Source organism: Schistocerca nitens, chromosome 11, assembly GCF_023898315.1.
Source record: "Schistocerca nitens isolate TAMUIC-IGC-003100 chromosome 11, iqSchNite1.1, whole genome shotgun sequence".
NCBI lineage: Eukaryota > Metazoa > Arthropoda > Insecta > Orthoptera > Acrididae > Schistocerca > Schistocerca nitens.
Window position 1 is genome coordinate 180,986,010 of NC_064624.1, and position 14,102 is coordinate 181,000,111.

Below are 14,102 nucleotides of genomic sequence, written 5' to 3' on the forward strand. Positions count from 1 at the left end.
ATCTGGCTGGCCAAACGATCCAGTCAAGTTGTCCAGAATGTTCTTCAAACCAATCGTGAACAGTTGCGGCCTGGAGACACGACATTGTTATTTGAGAATGTGAAGTTGATGAGTGGCTGCATCTCCAACTAACTGAACATAACCGCTTACAGTGATTGGTTCAGTTGTACCAGAGGACTGAGTCCATTCCACATAAACACAGCCAACACCATCGTTGAGTCACCAGCAGCTTGCATCTACATCTACATCTACATTTATACTCCGCAAGCCACCCAATGGTGTGTGGCGGAGGGCACTTTACGTGCCACTGTCATTACCTCCCTTTCCTGTTCCAGTCGCGTATGGTTCGCGGGAAGAACGACTGTCTGAAAGCCTCCGTGCGCGCTCTAATCTCTCTAATTTTACATTCGTGATCTCCTCGGGCGGTATAAGTAGGGGGAAGCAATATACTCGATACCTCATCCAGAAACGCACCCTCTCGAAACCTGGACAGCAAGCTACACCGCGATGCAGAGCGCCTCTCTTGCAGAGTCTGCCACTTGAATTTCTTAAAGATCTCCGTAACGCTATCACGGTTACCAAATAACCCTGTGACGAAACGCGCCGCTCTTCTTTGGATCTTCTCTACCTCCTCCGTGAACCCGATCTGGTACAGATCCCACACTGATGAGCAATACTCGAGTATAGGTCGAACGAGTGTTTTGTAAGCCACCTCCTTTGTTGATGGACTACATTTTCTAAGCACTCTCCCAATGAATCTCAACCTGGTACCTGCCTTACCAACAATTAATTTTATACGATCATTCCACTTCAAATCGTTCCGCACACATACTCCCAGATATTTTACAGAAGTAACTGCTACCAGTGTTTGTTCCGCTATCATATAATCATACAATAAAGGATCCTTCTTTCTGTGTATTCGCAATACATTATATTTGTCTATGTTAAGGGACAGTTGCCACTCCCTGCACCAAGTGCCTATCCGCTGCAGATCTTCCTGCATTTCGCTACAATTTTCTAACGCTGCAACTTCTCTGTATACTACAGCATCATCCGCGAAAAGCCGCACGGAACTTCTGACACTATCTACTAGGTCATTTATATATATTGTGAAAAGCAATGGTCCCATAACACTCCCCTGTGGCACGCCAGAGCTTACTTTAACGTCTGTAGACGTCTCTCCATTGGTAACAACATGCTGTGTTCTGTTTGCTAAAAACTCTTCAATCCAGCCACACAGCTGGTCTGATATTCCGTAGGCTCTTACTTTGTTTATCAGGCGACAGTGCGGAACTGTATCGAACGCCTTCCGGAAGTCAAGAAAAATAGCATCTACCTGGGAGCCCGTATCTAATATTTTCTGGGTCTCGTGAACAAATAAAGCGAGTTGGGTCTCACACGATCGCTGTTTCCGGAATCCGTGTTGATTCCTACAGAGTAGATTCTGGGTTTCCAAATACGACATGATACTCGAGCAAAAAACATGTTCTAAAATCCTACAACAGATCGACGTCAGAGATATAGGTCTATAGTTTTGCGCATCTGCTCGACGACCCTTCTTGAAGACTCGGACTACCTGTGCTCTTTTCCAATCATTTGGAACCCTCCGTTCCTCTAGACACTTGCGGTACACGGCTGTTAGAAGGGGGGCAAGTTCTTTCGCGTACTCTGTGTAGAGTCGAATTGGTATCCCGTCAGGTCCAGTGGACTTTCCTCTGTTGAGTGATTCCAGTTGCTTTTCTATTCCTTGGACACTTATTTCGATGTCAGCCATTTTTTCGTTTGTGCGAGGATTTAGAGAAGGAACTGCAGTGCGGTCTTCCTCTGTGAAACAGCTTTGGAAAAAGGTGTTTAGTATTTCAGCTTTACGCGTGTCATCCTCTGTTTCAATGCCATCATCATCCCGGAGTGTCTGGATATTCTGTTTCGAGCCACTTACTGATTTAACGTAAGACCAGAACTTCCTAGGATTTTCTGTCAAGTCGGTACATAGAATTTTACTTTCGAATTCACTGAACGCTTCACGCATAGCTCTCCTTACGCTAACTTTGACATCGTTTAGCTTCTGTTTGTCTGAGAGGTTTTGGCTGCGTTTAAACTTGGAGTGAAGCTCTCTTTGCTTTCGCAGTAGTTTCCTAACTTTGTTGTTGTACCACGGCGTGTTTTTCCCGTCCGTCACAGTTTCACTCGGCACGTACCTGTCTAAAACGCATTTTACAATTGCCTTGAACTTTTTCCGTAAACACTCAACATTGTCAGTGTCGGAACAGAAATTTTCGTTTTGATCTGTTAGGTAGCCTGAAATCTGTCTTCTATTACTCTTGCTAAACAGATAAACCTTCCTCCCCTTTTTTGTATTCCTATTAACTTCCATATTCAGGGATGCTGAAACGGCCTTATGATCACTGATTCCCTGTTCTGCGCTTACAGAGTCGAAAAGTTCGGGTCTGTTTGTTATCAGTAGGTCCAAGATGTTATCTCCACGAGTCGGTTGCACAGTGCCTTGTTGAAAACTTGCGTCTGTGTCACAGTCGAACCCTACCGTCAGCTCTTACGAACTGATATTGGGAATCGTATGACCTGCCTATATTATTCCAGTCGTCTAGGGTCCAACCGTTATTGTCACGAGCCCAGGAGAGGTGCTGCAGGTGATTTCATTCTGTTAGCAAAGACACTCGTGTTGATAAAAACACACACGCACACACTCACACACAAACACAACTCACACACACGTGACTGCAGTCTCTGGCCGTGGTCTCATCTGCCAGAGACTATTGTGTGTGTGTGTGAGATGTGTTTGCGTGAGTGTGTGCGTTTTTATGTTGTCTATTTTTGACAAAGGCCTTATTGGTCGAAAACTGATATTCTGAGGAACTACATTTTTCTGACAGTATTCTAAGAAGAGTGTTACAAACATTACATCTCAGTCCTTATAAGCCTAGATTGTTACATATCCTAAATGAGGATGACACTGACTGAGGATCAGCAGTGAAAATGAATCTAACTCCTACAAAACAATCCTGTGGTCTGATGAAACAAATTTTGAGTTAAACAATAGAGTCAAAAAATACAATTACGTGTGTTTGTCTTCTGAAAATCTGTGATTTGTTATTGAGGAGGAGTTAAATGTTCCTGGAGTTACGGTCTGGGTTCCGATATGCAGCAAAGCACCGCTAGGAGCTTTTTTTATTACACGGAACCACGACTGCGGTAATCTATCTTGAAATGTTAAGACAAGTTATCACTGAGTTAGATGGAACACCTGGATTTGAAGCTGAATGAAACAACCTCATCTAGTAATGAAATGGTAATTAAATGGACACCCTAGCTGCAAACAGGCGTTGATTTACTTCATTGGAGACATGTTGAAAATGTGTGCCCCGACCGGGACTCGAACCCGGGATCTCCTGCTTACATGGCAGACGCTCTATCCATCTGAGCCACCGCGGGCACAGAGGATAGTGCGTCTGCAGGGACTTATCCCTTGCACGCTCCCCGTGAGATCCACATTCCCAACATGTCCACACCACTACATTCGTAGTGCGCCTAATAGATGTTTGCCCATCATACTCATTACTCGTGGCAGATTAATCTACCAAGTCCCGTACGAGTTCAGGCATAGCGTGTGCGTTCGCACAAGAAGGTCAATGGCCGGGAAGCCATATTTTAACTATATATGACGGTAGTATCGGTTCCCGAAAGAACACATACCGTGGATGACCATGCAGCTTTGCTAGAAATGAAATGATAATTAAATGGACACCCTAGCTGCAAACAGGCGTTGATGTACTTCATTGGGGACATGTTGAAAATGTGTACGGGACTTGGTAGATTAATCTGCCACGAGTAATGAGTATGATGGGCAAACATCTATTAGGCGCACTACGAATGTAGTGTTGTGGACATGTTGGGAATGTGGATCTCACGGGGAGCGTGCAAGGGATAAGTCCCTGCAGACGCACTATCCTCTGTGCCCGCGGTGGCTCAGATGGATAGAGCGTCTACCATGTAAGCAGGAGATCCCGGGTTCGAGTCCCGGTCGGGGCACACATTTTCAACATGTCTCCAATGAAGTAAATCAACGCCTGTTTGCAGCTATGGTGTACATTTAATTATCATTTCATTTCTAGCAAAGCTGCATGGTCATCCACGGTAGCTGTTCCTTCGGGAACAGATACTACTGTCATATATAGTTAAAAAAAATATATGGGTTCCCGGCCATTGACCTTCTTGTGTGAACGCACACGCTATGTCCGAACTCGTACGGGACTTGGTAGATTAATCTGCCACGAGTAATGAGTATGATGGACAAACATCTATTAGGTGCACTACGAATGTAGTGGTGTGGACATGTTGGGAATGTGGATCTCACGGGGAGCGTGCAAGGGATAAGTCCCTGCAGACGCACTATCCTCTGTGCCCGCGGTGGCTCAGATGGATAGAGCGTCTGCCATGTAAGCAGGAGATCCCGGGTTCGAGTCCCGGCCGGGGCACACATTTTCAACATGTCTCCAATGAAGTACATCAACGCCTGTTTGCAGCTAGGGTGTCCATTTAATTATCATTTCATTTCTAGGAAAGCTGCATGGTCATCCACGGTAGCTGTTCTTTCGGGAACAGGTACTACTGTCATATATAGTTAACCTCATCTAGTATTAAGGTGGTGCTCTACCATACTATAGATCATATGTATGTGTATCTTTGGATGGCAGTTTTCAAAAGTGGATAGGAAAGTGGGGTCACAGGGTCTTAGGCCATGCGATATTGATGTGTGTGTGTGTGTGTGTGTGTGTGTGTGTGTGTGTGTGTGTGTGTGTGTGTGTGTGTGTGTGTGTGCTGTGTCTGTGTGGGGATGGGGGGGGGGGAAGGGGAGGGGGGAGCACTGAAAGACAATGTTTTCACTATGGAACTATTAAACCTACAGGGTATAAGGAATATTATTGAACAAGAATTTGAAAAAATTTCAGGCAATAACAGGAAGTTACGTGATGTGATATGTAAATTTGTCTTTGAACGATGTATTAAATGTCTTGGAAAGGAGGACACTTTCAACAATTTCAGTGGGGCATATTACTTTGTATAAAGCATCAAAGCTACAAAACGCTGTTCGGCATTTCCTGTAAACTGTTTTTTGCTGCACCCTGTTGTTTGTTGTTGTGGTCTTCAGTTCTGAGACTGGTTTGATGCAGCTCTCCATGCTACTCTATCCTGTGCAAGCTTCTTCATCTCCCAGTACCTACTGCAGCCTACATCCTTCTGAATCTGCTTAGTGTATTCATCTCTTGGTCTCCCTTTACGATTTTTACCCTCCACGCTGCCCTCCAATACTAAATTGGTGATCCCTTGATGCCTCAGAACATGTCATACCAACCGATCCCTTCTTCTAGTCAAGTTGTGCCATAAACTCCTCTTCTCCCCAATTATATTCAATACCTCCACATTAGTTATGTGATCTACCCACCTAATCTTCAGCATTCTTCTGTTGCACCAGATTTTGAAAGCTTCTATTCTCTTCTTGTCTAAACTATTTACTGTCCACGTTTCACTTCCATACATGGCTACACTCCATACAAATACTTTCAGAAACGACTTCCTGACACTTAAATCTATACTCGATGTTAGCAAATTTCTCTTCTTCAGAAACGCTTTCCTTGCCATTGCCAGTCTACCTGCACCCTGTATGTTGTGGAATTATACAGTGGACTGATGTTAGTGATATAGACCTACAGTTGTGTGCATCACATCAGTAGCAGTTCTCAAAAATTGGAATTACCTTTGCTCAACAGTGTCAATTCCATTTTGGAGGAGGCCACTGAATCAAGTGGGCAGCTGGTTGATGGTCACACCCGCATAAAAATGCTGTGGACATGATGTGATCAAAAAGTAACAGAATTTTTTTTTTTTAAGAATGTTTATTTATTCATCAAAATAATTTTGTCCCCTTCAGGTATAATACAACTGTGGGAGCACTTTTTCCCATCTTGGAAAGTCTGGAACTCAATTTTCATTATGCTGTTAAGCTCCTTCAATGATTCCGTTTTTATGTCACCGGTGGTGGCAAAACGATATCCTTTCGTGGTTCTCTTCAGCCTCTGGAATAGAAAGAAGTTGCAGGGGGTTATGTCCAGTGTATACAGTGGCTGAGGCAACATAATGGTTTTGTTTTTCACAAAAAGATCATGAACAAGCACTGAGGTGTGGATGGGAGCATTATCATGATGGAATTTCCACGAGTTGTTTTGCCACAATTATGGTTGTTTTCTTTGAACTGCTCCATGCCAGTGGAGCAAAACTTCCAGGTAGTATTCTATATCAACTGTACGACCATATGAGAGGAACTCGTGGTGCTCTATCCCATTATAATGGAAGAAAACAGTGAGAAGGACTTCCCATTTGATAGAACTTGTCGAATTTTTTTTGGCCGTTTCTACAGGCAGTTTCCATCGGTACGATTGGGCCTCAGTTTTAGTGTCATACTCATATACTCACGATTCGTCATCTGTTACAACCTTTAGAAGTTGTCAACTTCATTCAGCAGGTCCTGAGCGATGTCTGTGCGGTGGTGTTTTTGGTCAAAATTCAACAGTTTTGGAATAAACTTAGCTGGTACATGTTTTATGCCCAAAACATCCAAATAACTGCTTTTCATAAGCCAAACAGTATGGTGTCATCATGAGCAATCTCTCTAGTAGTGATATGGCAACTTTCCAGAACTGTTTTCTTTACTTCTTCCACAGTGTCATCAGTAATTGACATGTTAGGCCATCCTGGGTGGTTGTCGTCTTCACCGTCTTCTCGACCCTCTTTGAAATGTTTATGCTACTTGTAAACTCTTGTCTTATTTGTGGTTGTTGTTGTTGTTGTTGTTGTTGTTGTTGTCTTCAGTCCTGAGACTGGTTTGATGCAGCTCTCCATGCTACTCTATCCTGTGCAAGCTTCTTCATCTCCCAATACTTACTGCAACCTACATCCTTCTGAATCTGCTTAGTGTATTCATCTCTTGGTCTCCCTCTACGATTTTTACCCTCCACGCTGCCCTCTAATGCTAAATTTGTGATCCCTAGATGCCTCAGAACATGTCCTACTAACTGGTCCCTTCTTCTTGTCAAGTTGTGCCACAAACTCCTCTTCTCCCCAATTCTATTCAATACCTCCTCATTAGTTATGTGATCTACCCATCTAATCTTCAACATTCTTATTTGTGGTAGACTTACCGAAAAAATGTTGACCACAGCTTTCGGTAATTCATGGTAGACTTACCGAAAGCTGTGGTCAACATTTCAGATACGGTTCTGCATCTTATTCAGTTTTTCAAGCAAATTTTAATGCAAAATCTTTGATCCATTTTTTTCCGAAAGTGAAATTTTGCTGGGCACCCCAAACACATATAACCTTTTCAATTGTCAACAATAAATGAAATTTTGAAAACACTTGAAAATGCAAACATACATCAGGGGCATGTGTACCAAAAAAATAAAAAAAATTGAAAATCAGCTCTACAAAGCTCATGAAATAAAAAAAAATAATCCTGTTACTTTTCAATGACTCCTCACAGTAGTTAAAACAGAGCTGATGCGTGCCATGGCTAATTTCACAGGTGGTCTCGGGTCTGACAGAATAGGATAAGCCCGTGACAGGAACGGAGCAAGCTGTGCCGAGTACTAACCGTGTGGTGAAGGGTCGGGAGTAGGTGTGGCCTAACGACGTACAGAAGCGTGTTCCCTTCCCGCGTATATTGCACCCCTGTGCAGTCGAGCTGTACCGAGTGTACGGTAGAGATGTCGGATGCTTTGTTTACAAAAGTGACGCTGCCTGTTGCCCACAGGAGCCTGAGCCTGAGCTTGCCGCGGGGCGCCGTGCTGCCGGAGCTGTACGACGTCCAGCAGCAGCCGTTCGTGCGTGGCGCGCCGTACCGCAACACCGTCGCCGGCATCCGCAGCCACTCCGTTTCGGAGCGCACCTCCACCCCCACCATATACGAGGAGGCCGCGCACCAGGTGGGTGACCTCTGACTCTCTGTTGTCTTACCATCGGTCTAAGAACGTTTACTGTACTGACAAACCCAACATTCTCTCATACTGAAAATATGCCATGATTTATATATACAGTGAAAACCCTCATTTACACTTTTCAAAGGACTTCAAAAAAATGGTGTAAAATTTGGGAAATAACATTTTAAGCTGTAAAAGTTACATATAGGATACACACTTTCATTTTCACACTTTATGTATATGCACATTATAGGCACCAAAATACTTGTCAGGGACTTGTTTCATATCTAATAAGTGTTTATTATCTGATAAATGTTTATTATCTAATAAAAATCGCTGATCTTATTGCAACTGATAACTGTCTGGGAAGTAGAAACGTTTGACTCAATTTCATATGTCATTATCAATGTTTTTGGAAATCCTGCAGCTGTCACTCATTATTTAAATAGTGAAACACTGCAGAAGTTACATACACTACTGGCCATTAAAATTGCTACACCAACAAGAAATGCAGATGATAAATGGATATTCGTGGGACAAATATATTACACTAGAACTGACATGTGATTACATTTTAACGCAATTTGGGTGCATAGATCCTGAGAAATCAGTACCCAGAACAACCACCTCTGGCCATAATAATGGCCTTGATACGCCAGGGCATTCAGTCAAACAGAGCTCGGATGGCGTGTACAGGTACAGCTGCCCATGCAGCTTCAACACGATACCACAGTTCACCAAGATTAGTGACTGGCGTATTGTGACGAGCCAGTTGCTCGGCCACCATTGACCAGATGTTTTCAATTGGTGAGAGATCTGGAGAATGTGCTGGCCAGGGCAGCAGTCGAACATTTTCTGTATCTAGAAAGGCCCATACAGGACCTGCAACATGCGGTCGTGCATTATCCTGCCGAAATGTAGGGTTTCGTAGGGATCGAATGAATGGTACAGCCACGGGTTGTAACACATCTGAAATGTAACGTCCACTGTTCAAAGTGCCGTCAAAGCAAACAAAAGGTGACCAAGACGTGTAACCAATGGCACCCCATACCATCACACCGGGTGATATGCCTGTATGACAATGACGATTACATGCTTCCAATGTGCATTCACCACGATGTCACCAAGTACAGATGTGACCATCGTGATGCTGTAAACAGAACCTGGATTCATCCGAAAAAATGACGTTTTTCCATTCGTGCAACCAGGTTCGTCATCGAGTACATCTTCGCAGACACTCCTGTCTGTGATGCAGTGTCAAGGGTAACTGCAGCCACGGTCTCCGAGCTGATTGTCCGTGCTGCAGCAAACGTCATCGAACTGTTCAAGCAGATGGTTGTTGTCTTGCAAACATCCCCATCTGTTGACTCAGGGATCGAGACGTGACTGCACGATCCGTTACAGCCGTGCGGATAAGATGCCTGTCGGTAGTGATACGAGGCCGTTGGGATCCAGCACAGCATTCCGTATTACCCCCTGAACCCACCGATTCCATATTCTGATAACAGTCATTGGATCTCGCCCAACGCAAGCAGCAATGTCACTATACGATAAACCGCAATCGCGATAGGCTACAATCCGACCTTTATCAAAGTGGGAAACGTGATGGTACGCATTTCTCCTCCTTACACGAGGTATCACAACAATGTTTCACCAGGCAACGCCGGTCAACTGCTGTTTGTGTGTGAGAAATCGGTTCTAAACTTTCCTCCTGTCAGCACATTGAAGGTGTCGCCACCGGCGCCAACCTAGTGTGAATGCTCTGAAAAGCTAATCATTTGCGTATCACAGCATCTTCTTGCTGTCTGTTAAATTTCGCGTCTGTAGCACGTCATCTTCGTGGTGTAGCAATTTTAATGGCTAGTAGTCTACTTTTTAATGAGTAGCACGACACATTTCGAGGATTTTTTTCTCGTTGACAAGTGCAAATATTTACTTAAATATTTTGTGTGGTGTTTGTGTACATGTTGTTCTGCGTCTCTTGCGCCGTAGTCATCTTTTTGATGATATCAGGTACTGTGCCTCCTGAGTTATGTAGAAAACAACACACACGCAAACTATCACATTGTCTGTCTGTGTATCATCACAAAAAATACATACATAAATTCTTCATGATCGCGTGTAGATGATTCCTAGTCAAGGCTATTTGTAGAGTTTATGTCAGCGGTTGGTATGTTGCTGTATACTTCAATGTTTGTGACTGTCACAGATTATGGCAACTAAGTCCCAGAATTGATTAAGTATCACATGACTTACTTTTCCTTCACGTATAAAAACTGTTCCATTGTCTGACTAAACGGTAACTGTTATCATACATTTGTAAGTCAAGAAGATAATGGAAAAGCTTTAAAACTCCAGACTGGTCGGAAACAATCTAGTAGCGGTCAATAAGCGTACTGTTATCGCAACGTCTACAAGAGAGCAAATTAACATCTCCATTCAAGTTCTACATTCTAGTCTCAGCGAACTTACAGCTCGATGCGGCTATAACTCTCTTCTTGGATAAATGTTATCTCTGATCACTTTATCTTGTCTGGGTTTTAACCTTTTCAAAGGGCACATATTTTGAATTCTTTATTTAGAGTTTCATGCTTCGTATCATCTGATAGTCTTTCATTTAGTTCCTTCCTTGTAATAAACGTTGTTAGTTACGTAATATTTCTGTTAGTCAGACTTTCAATAGTGATAATATTTTGTCATCAGTAGCTCCCGTCAAGGTCAGAATAACTAATTTTTTTTTTTTATATATTTTGCTACCAGGGGCTCTAGATACGAGGGTGAGTGAAATGAAAACCTTAATTATTTTTTAAAATATTATTTATTGTGCAGAAGTGGTACAAAGCTGTGCCACTTTTCAATATAATCTCCCCCACGCTCAATGCAAGTCCTCCAGCGCTTACAAAGTGCATAAATTCCTTTAGAAAAAAATTCTTTTGGTAGTCCGCGCAACCACTCGTGCACCACGTGGCGTACCTTTTCATCAGAACGGAACTTCTTTGCTCCCATTGCGTCTTTGAGTGGTCCAAACATACGGAAATCACTTGGGGGCAAGGTCTGGTGAGTATGGTGGATGAGGGAGACACTCAGAATGCAGGTCTGTGATTGTTGCAACTGTTGTACGGGCAGTGTGGGGCCTTGCATTGTCATGTTGCAAAAGGACACCTGCTGACAGCAATCAATCGCTTTGATTTGACTGCAGGCTGCAGATAATTTTTTAGGAGATCTGTGTACGATGCACTGGTGACAGTGGTCCCTCTAGGCACGTAATGCTCCAAAATGACGCCTTTTTCGTCCGAAAAGAGTCTCAGCATAACCTTCCTCGCTGATGGTTCTGTTCGAAACTTCTTTGGTTTTGGTGCTCTCTTCGTCTCCGGTTGGTGGAAGTGAACCCAGGTTCTGTCCCCAGTAGCCAGTAGCCATCACCTTCTCGTTCAAAGCCCCGAAGGAGCTCTTCACAAGCATCGACACGTCGTTCTCTCATTTCAAGAGTCAGCTGCCGTGGCACCCATCTTGCAGACACTTTGTGAAACTGGAGCACATCGTGCACAATGTGGTGTGCTGATCCATTACTAACCTGTAAACATGCTGCAGTGTCATTCAGTGTCACTCGGCAGTTTCCCTTCACTATGGCTTCGACTGCTGCAATGTTCTGTGGAGTCACAACTCGTTGTGCCTGACCTGGACGAGGAGCATCTTCCACCGAAGTCACACCACTTGCGAACTTCCTACTCCATTCGTAGACTCGCTGCTCTGACAAACGTGCATCACCGTACCGAACCGTCATTCGTCGATGAATTTCACTAGGTTTCACACCTTCACTACGCAAAAACCGAACAACAGAACGCTGTTCTTCCCTGGTGGAAGTCGCAAGTGGGGCGGCCATCTTTATACTGATACTGCGACGGTATGTGTGCATCTGCACTATGCTGCCACCTACAGGCCATTCTGCAGGCTGTTTGTAGCACACTTACCAACTTACAGGATAACGGCACGAAATTTTGATTTGTTATTACAAATTTAAGGTTTTCATTTGGCTCACCCTCGTACTTGGTGCATTATACAATGTACCGCAGTGTTGTAAGGATACTGCAGATGACAACCAGAGGGGTCTTCCTATGAAATGAAATGGCACCGCTGACCACCACTTTTGGTTGTTGGGCTGTATGATGGGCAACAGTCAGTTTGGTATCCTGCTGCTGTCCAGAGCATCTGCAGACATATTTTCAGCCTGAAATCTCATTGACTAGGGTACAATTGTCTTCAGTGACGAGTCCCACTTCTTCAGTGATGAATCCTAATTTGAATTAAGCCCCAGTGAGCCATGAAGACATGTCTGGAAACACACTGGACAGCAGGGGATACTAACCTGTCTGTCGCGCACCGTACAGCCCGACAACCTGGAATGGTGGTCTAGAGTGCCATTTTATTTTCATAGCAGGACCCCTTTGGTTGTCATCCGTGGTACCCTTAAAGAACAGAGAAATCCCGTCTCGGCCAGCAATGTCGCCGGATTTCTCCCTGGGTGAGAATGTTTGGAGCTTTATGGCCAGAGTCTTCCAACCATCTTGGGATTTTGGTAATCTAAGATACCAACTGGACAGAATTTAGCACGGTGTCCCTCAGGAGAACACAACAACTCTGTCAGTCAATGCCAAGCTGAATAACAGCTTGCAGAGGTGGACCAACGCATTATTCACTTGCTCAGCTTGTAAAATTCTTTCACTTCAATAAATCAACAAATTTCCCTGAAACTGTAATCCTTTATTTGTCTGTTTTCAAAGAGATAGTATCGACAGAAAATGAGAGATATATACCACATAAATTAATAAGTGGTGGTACTCATCCCCCATGGTACACAAAACGGGTCAGATCATTGTTGCAGAAGCAACGAAAAGAGCATGCCAAATTTAAAAGAACGCAAAATCCCCAAGATTGGCAATGTTTTACAGAAGTTCGAAATATGATGCGTACTTCAATGCAAGATGCTTTTAACACCGAGCGAGGTGGCGCAGTGGTAGCACACTGGACTCGCATTCGGGAGGACGACGGTTCAATCCCGTCTCCAACCATCCTGATTTAGGTTTTCCGTGATTTCCCTAAATCGTTTCAGGCAAATGCCGGGATGGTTCCTTTGAAAGGGCACGGCCGATTTCCTTCCCAATCCTTCCCTAACCCGAGCTTGCGCTCCGTCTCTAATGACCTCGTTGTCGACGGGACGTTAAACACTAACCACCACCACCACCACCACCACCACCACCACCACCAAGATGCTTTTAACAATTTCCACAACAAAATTCTGTCTCGAAATCTGGCAGAAAACCCAAAGAGATTTTGGTCATACATAAAGCACACCAGTGGCTAGACTCAATCAATACCTTCATTGCGCGATAACAATGGTGAAGTCACTGATGACAGTGCCACTAAAGCAGAGTTATTAAACACGGTTTCCCGAAACTGCTTCACCAAAGAAGACAAAATAAATATTCCTGGATTCCAATCAAGAACAACTGCCAAGATGAGAAACATAGAAGTAAACATCCACGGAGTAACGAAACAGCTTAAATAACTTAAGAAAGGCAAGGCCTCTGGTCCAGACTGTGCACCAGCCAGGTTCCTCTCAGAGTATGGTAATAAAATAGCTCCATATTTTGCAATTATATACAACACTCGTTCACAGAAAGACCTGTACCTAAAGACTGGAAAATTGCTCAAGTCACACCAATACCAAAAAAGGGAAGTAGGAGTAATCTAAATGGTTCAAATGGCTCTGAGCACTATCAGACTTAACATCTATGGTCATCAGTCCCCTAGAACTTAGAACTACTTAAACCTAACTAACCTAAGGACATCACACAACACCCAGTCATCACGAGGCAGAGAAAATCCCTGACCCAGCCGGGAATCGAACACGGGAACCCGGGCATGGAAAGCAAGAATGCTACCGCACGACCACGAGCTGCGGACAGGTGTAATCTGCTGAATTACAGGTCAATATCACTAATGTTGATTTGCAGTAGGGTTTTGGAACATATACTGTATTCGAACATTATGAGGTACCTCGAAGAAAATGATTTATTGACACACAGTCAGCACAGATTCAGAAAATATCGG

At 43.8% G+C, this 14,102-nt stretch overlaps 1 protein-coding gene and 2 non-coding genes across 3 annotated transcripts in view; 2 read left to right on the plus strand and 1 right to left on the minus strand.

Moving 5' to 3' along the window:
- LOC126212758 (serine/arginine repetitive matrix protein 2-like) overlaps positions 1 to 14,102 on the plus strand; it is a 629,880-nt gene that overhangs the window by 532,134 nt on the left and 83,644 nt on the right. The window contains exon 22 of the mRNA XM_049940165.1: positions 7,826 to 7,997. Within this exon, the coding sequence (XP_049796122.1) occupies positions 7,826 to 7,997 (172 nt within the window). The remainder of the gene's footprint in view (positions 1 to 7,825; positions 7,998 to 14,102) is intronic.
- Trnat-ugu (transfer RNA threonine (anticodon UGU)) lies at positions 3,377 to 3,451 on the minus strand. The gene has a single exon. It is a non-coding gene; the product is annotated as a tRNA-Thr (tRNA).
- On the plus strand, positions 4,419 to 4,493 carry Trnat-ugu (transfer RNA threonine (anticodon UGU)). The gene has a single exon. It is a non-coding gene; the product is annotated as a tRNA-Thr (tRNA).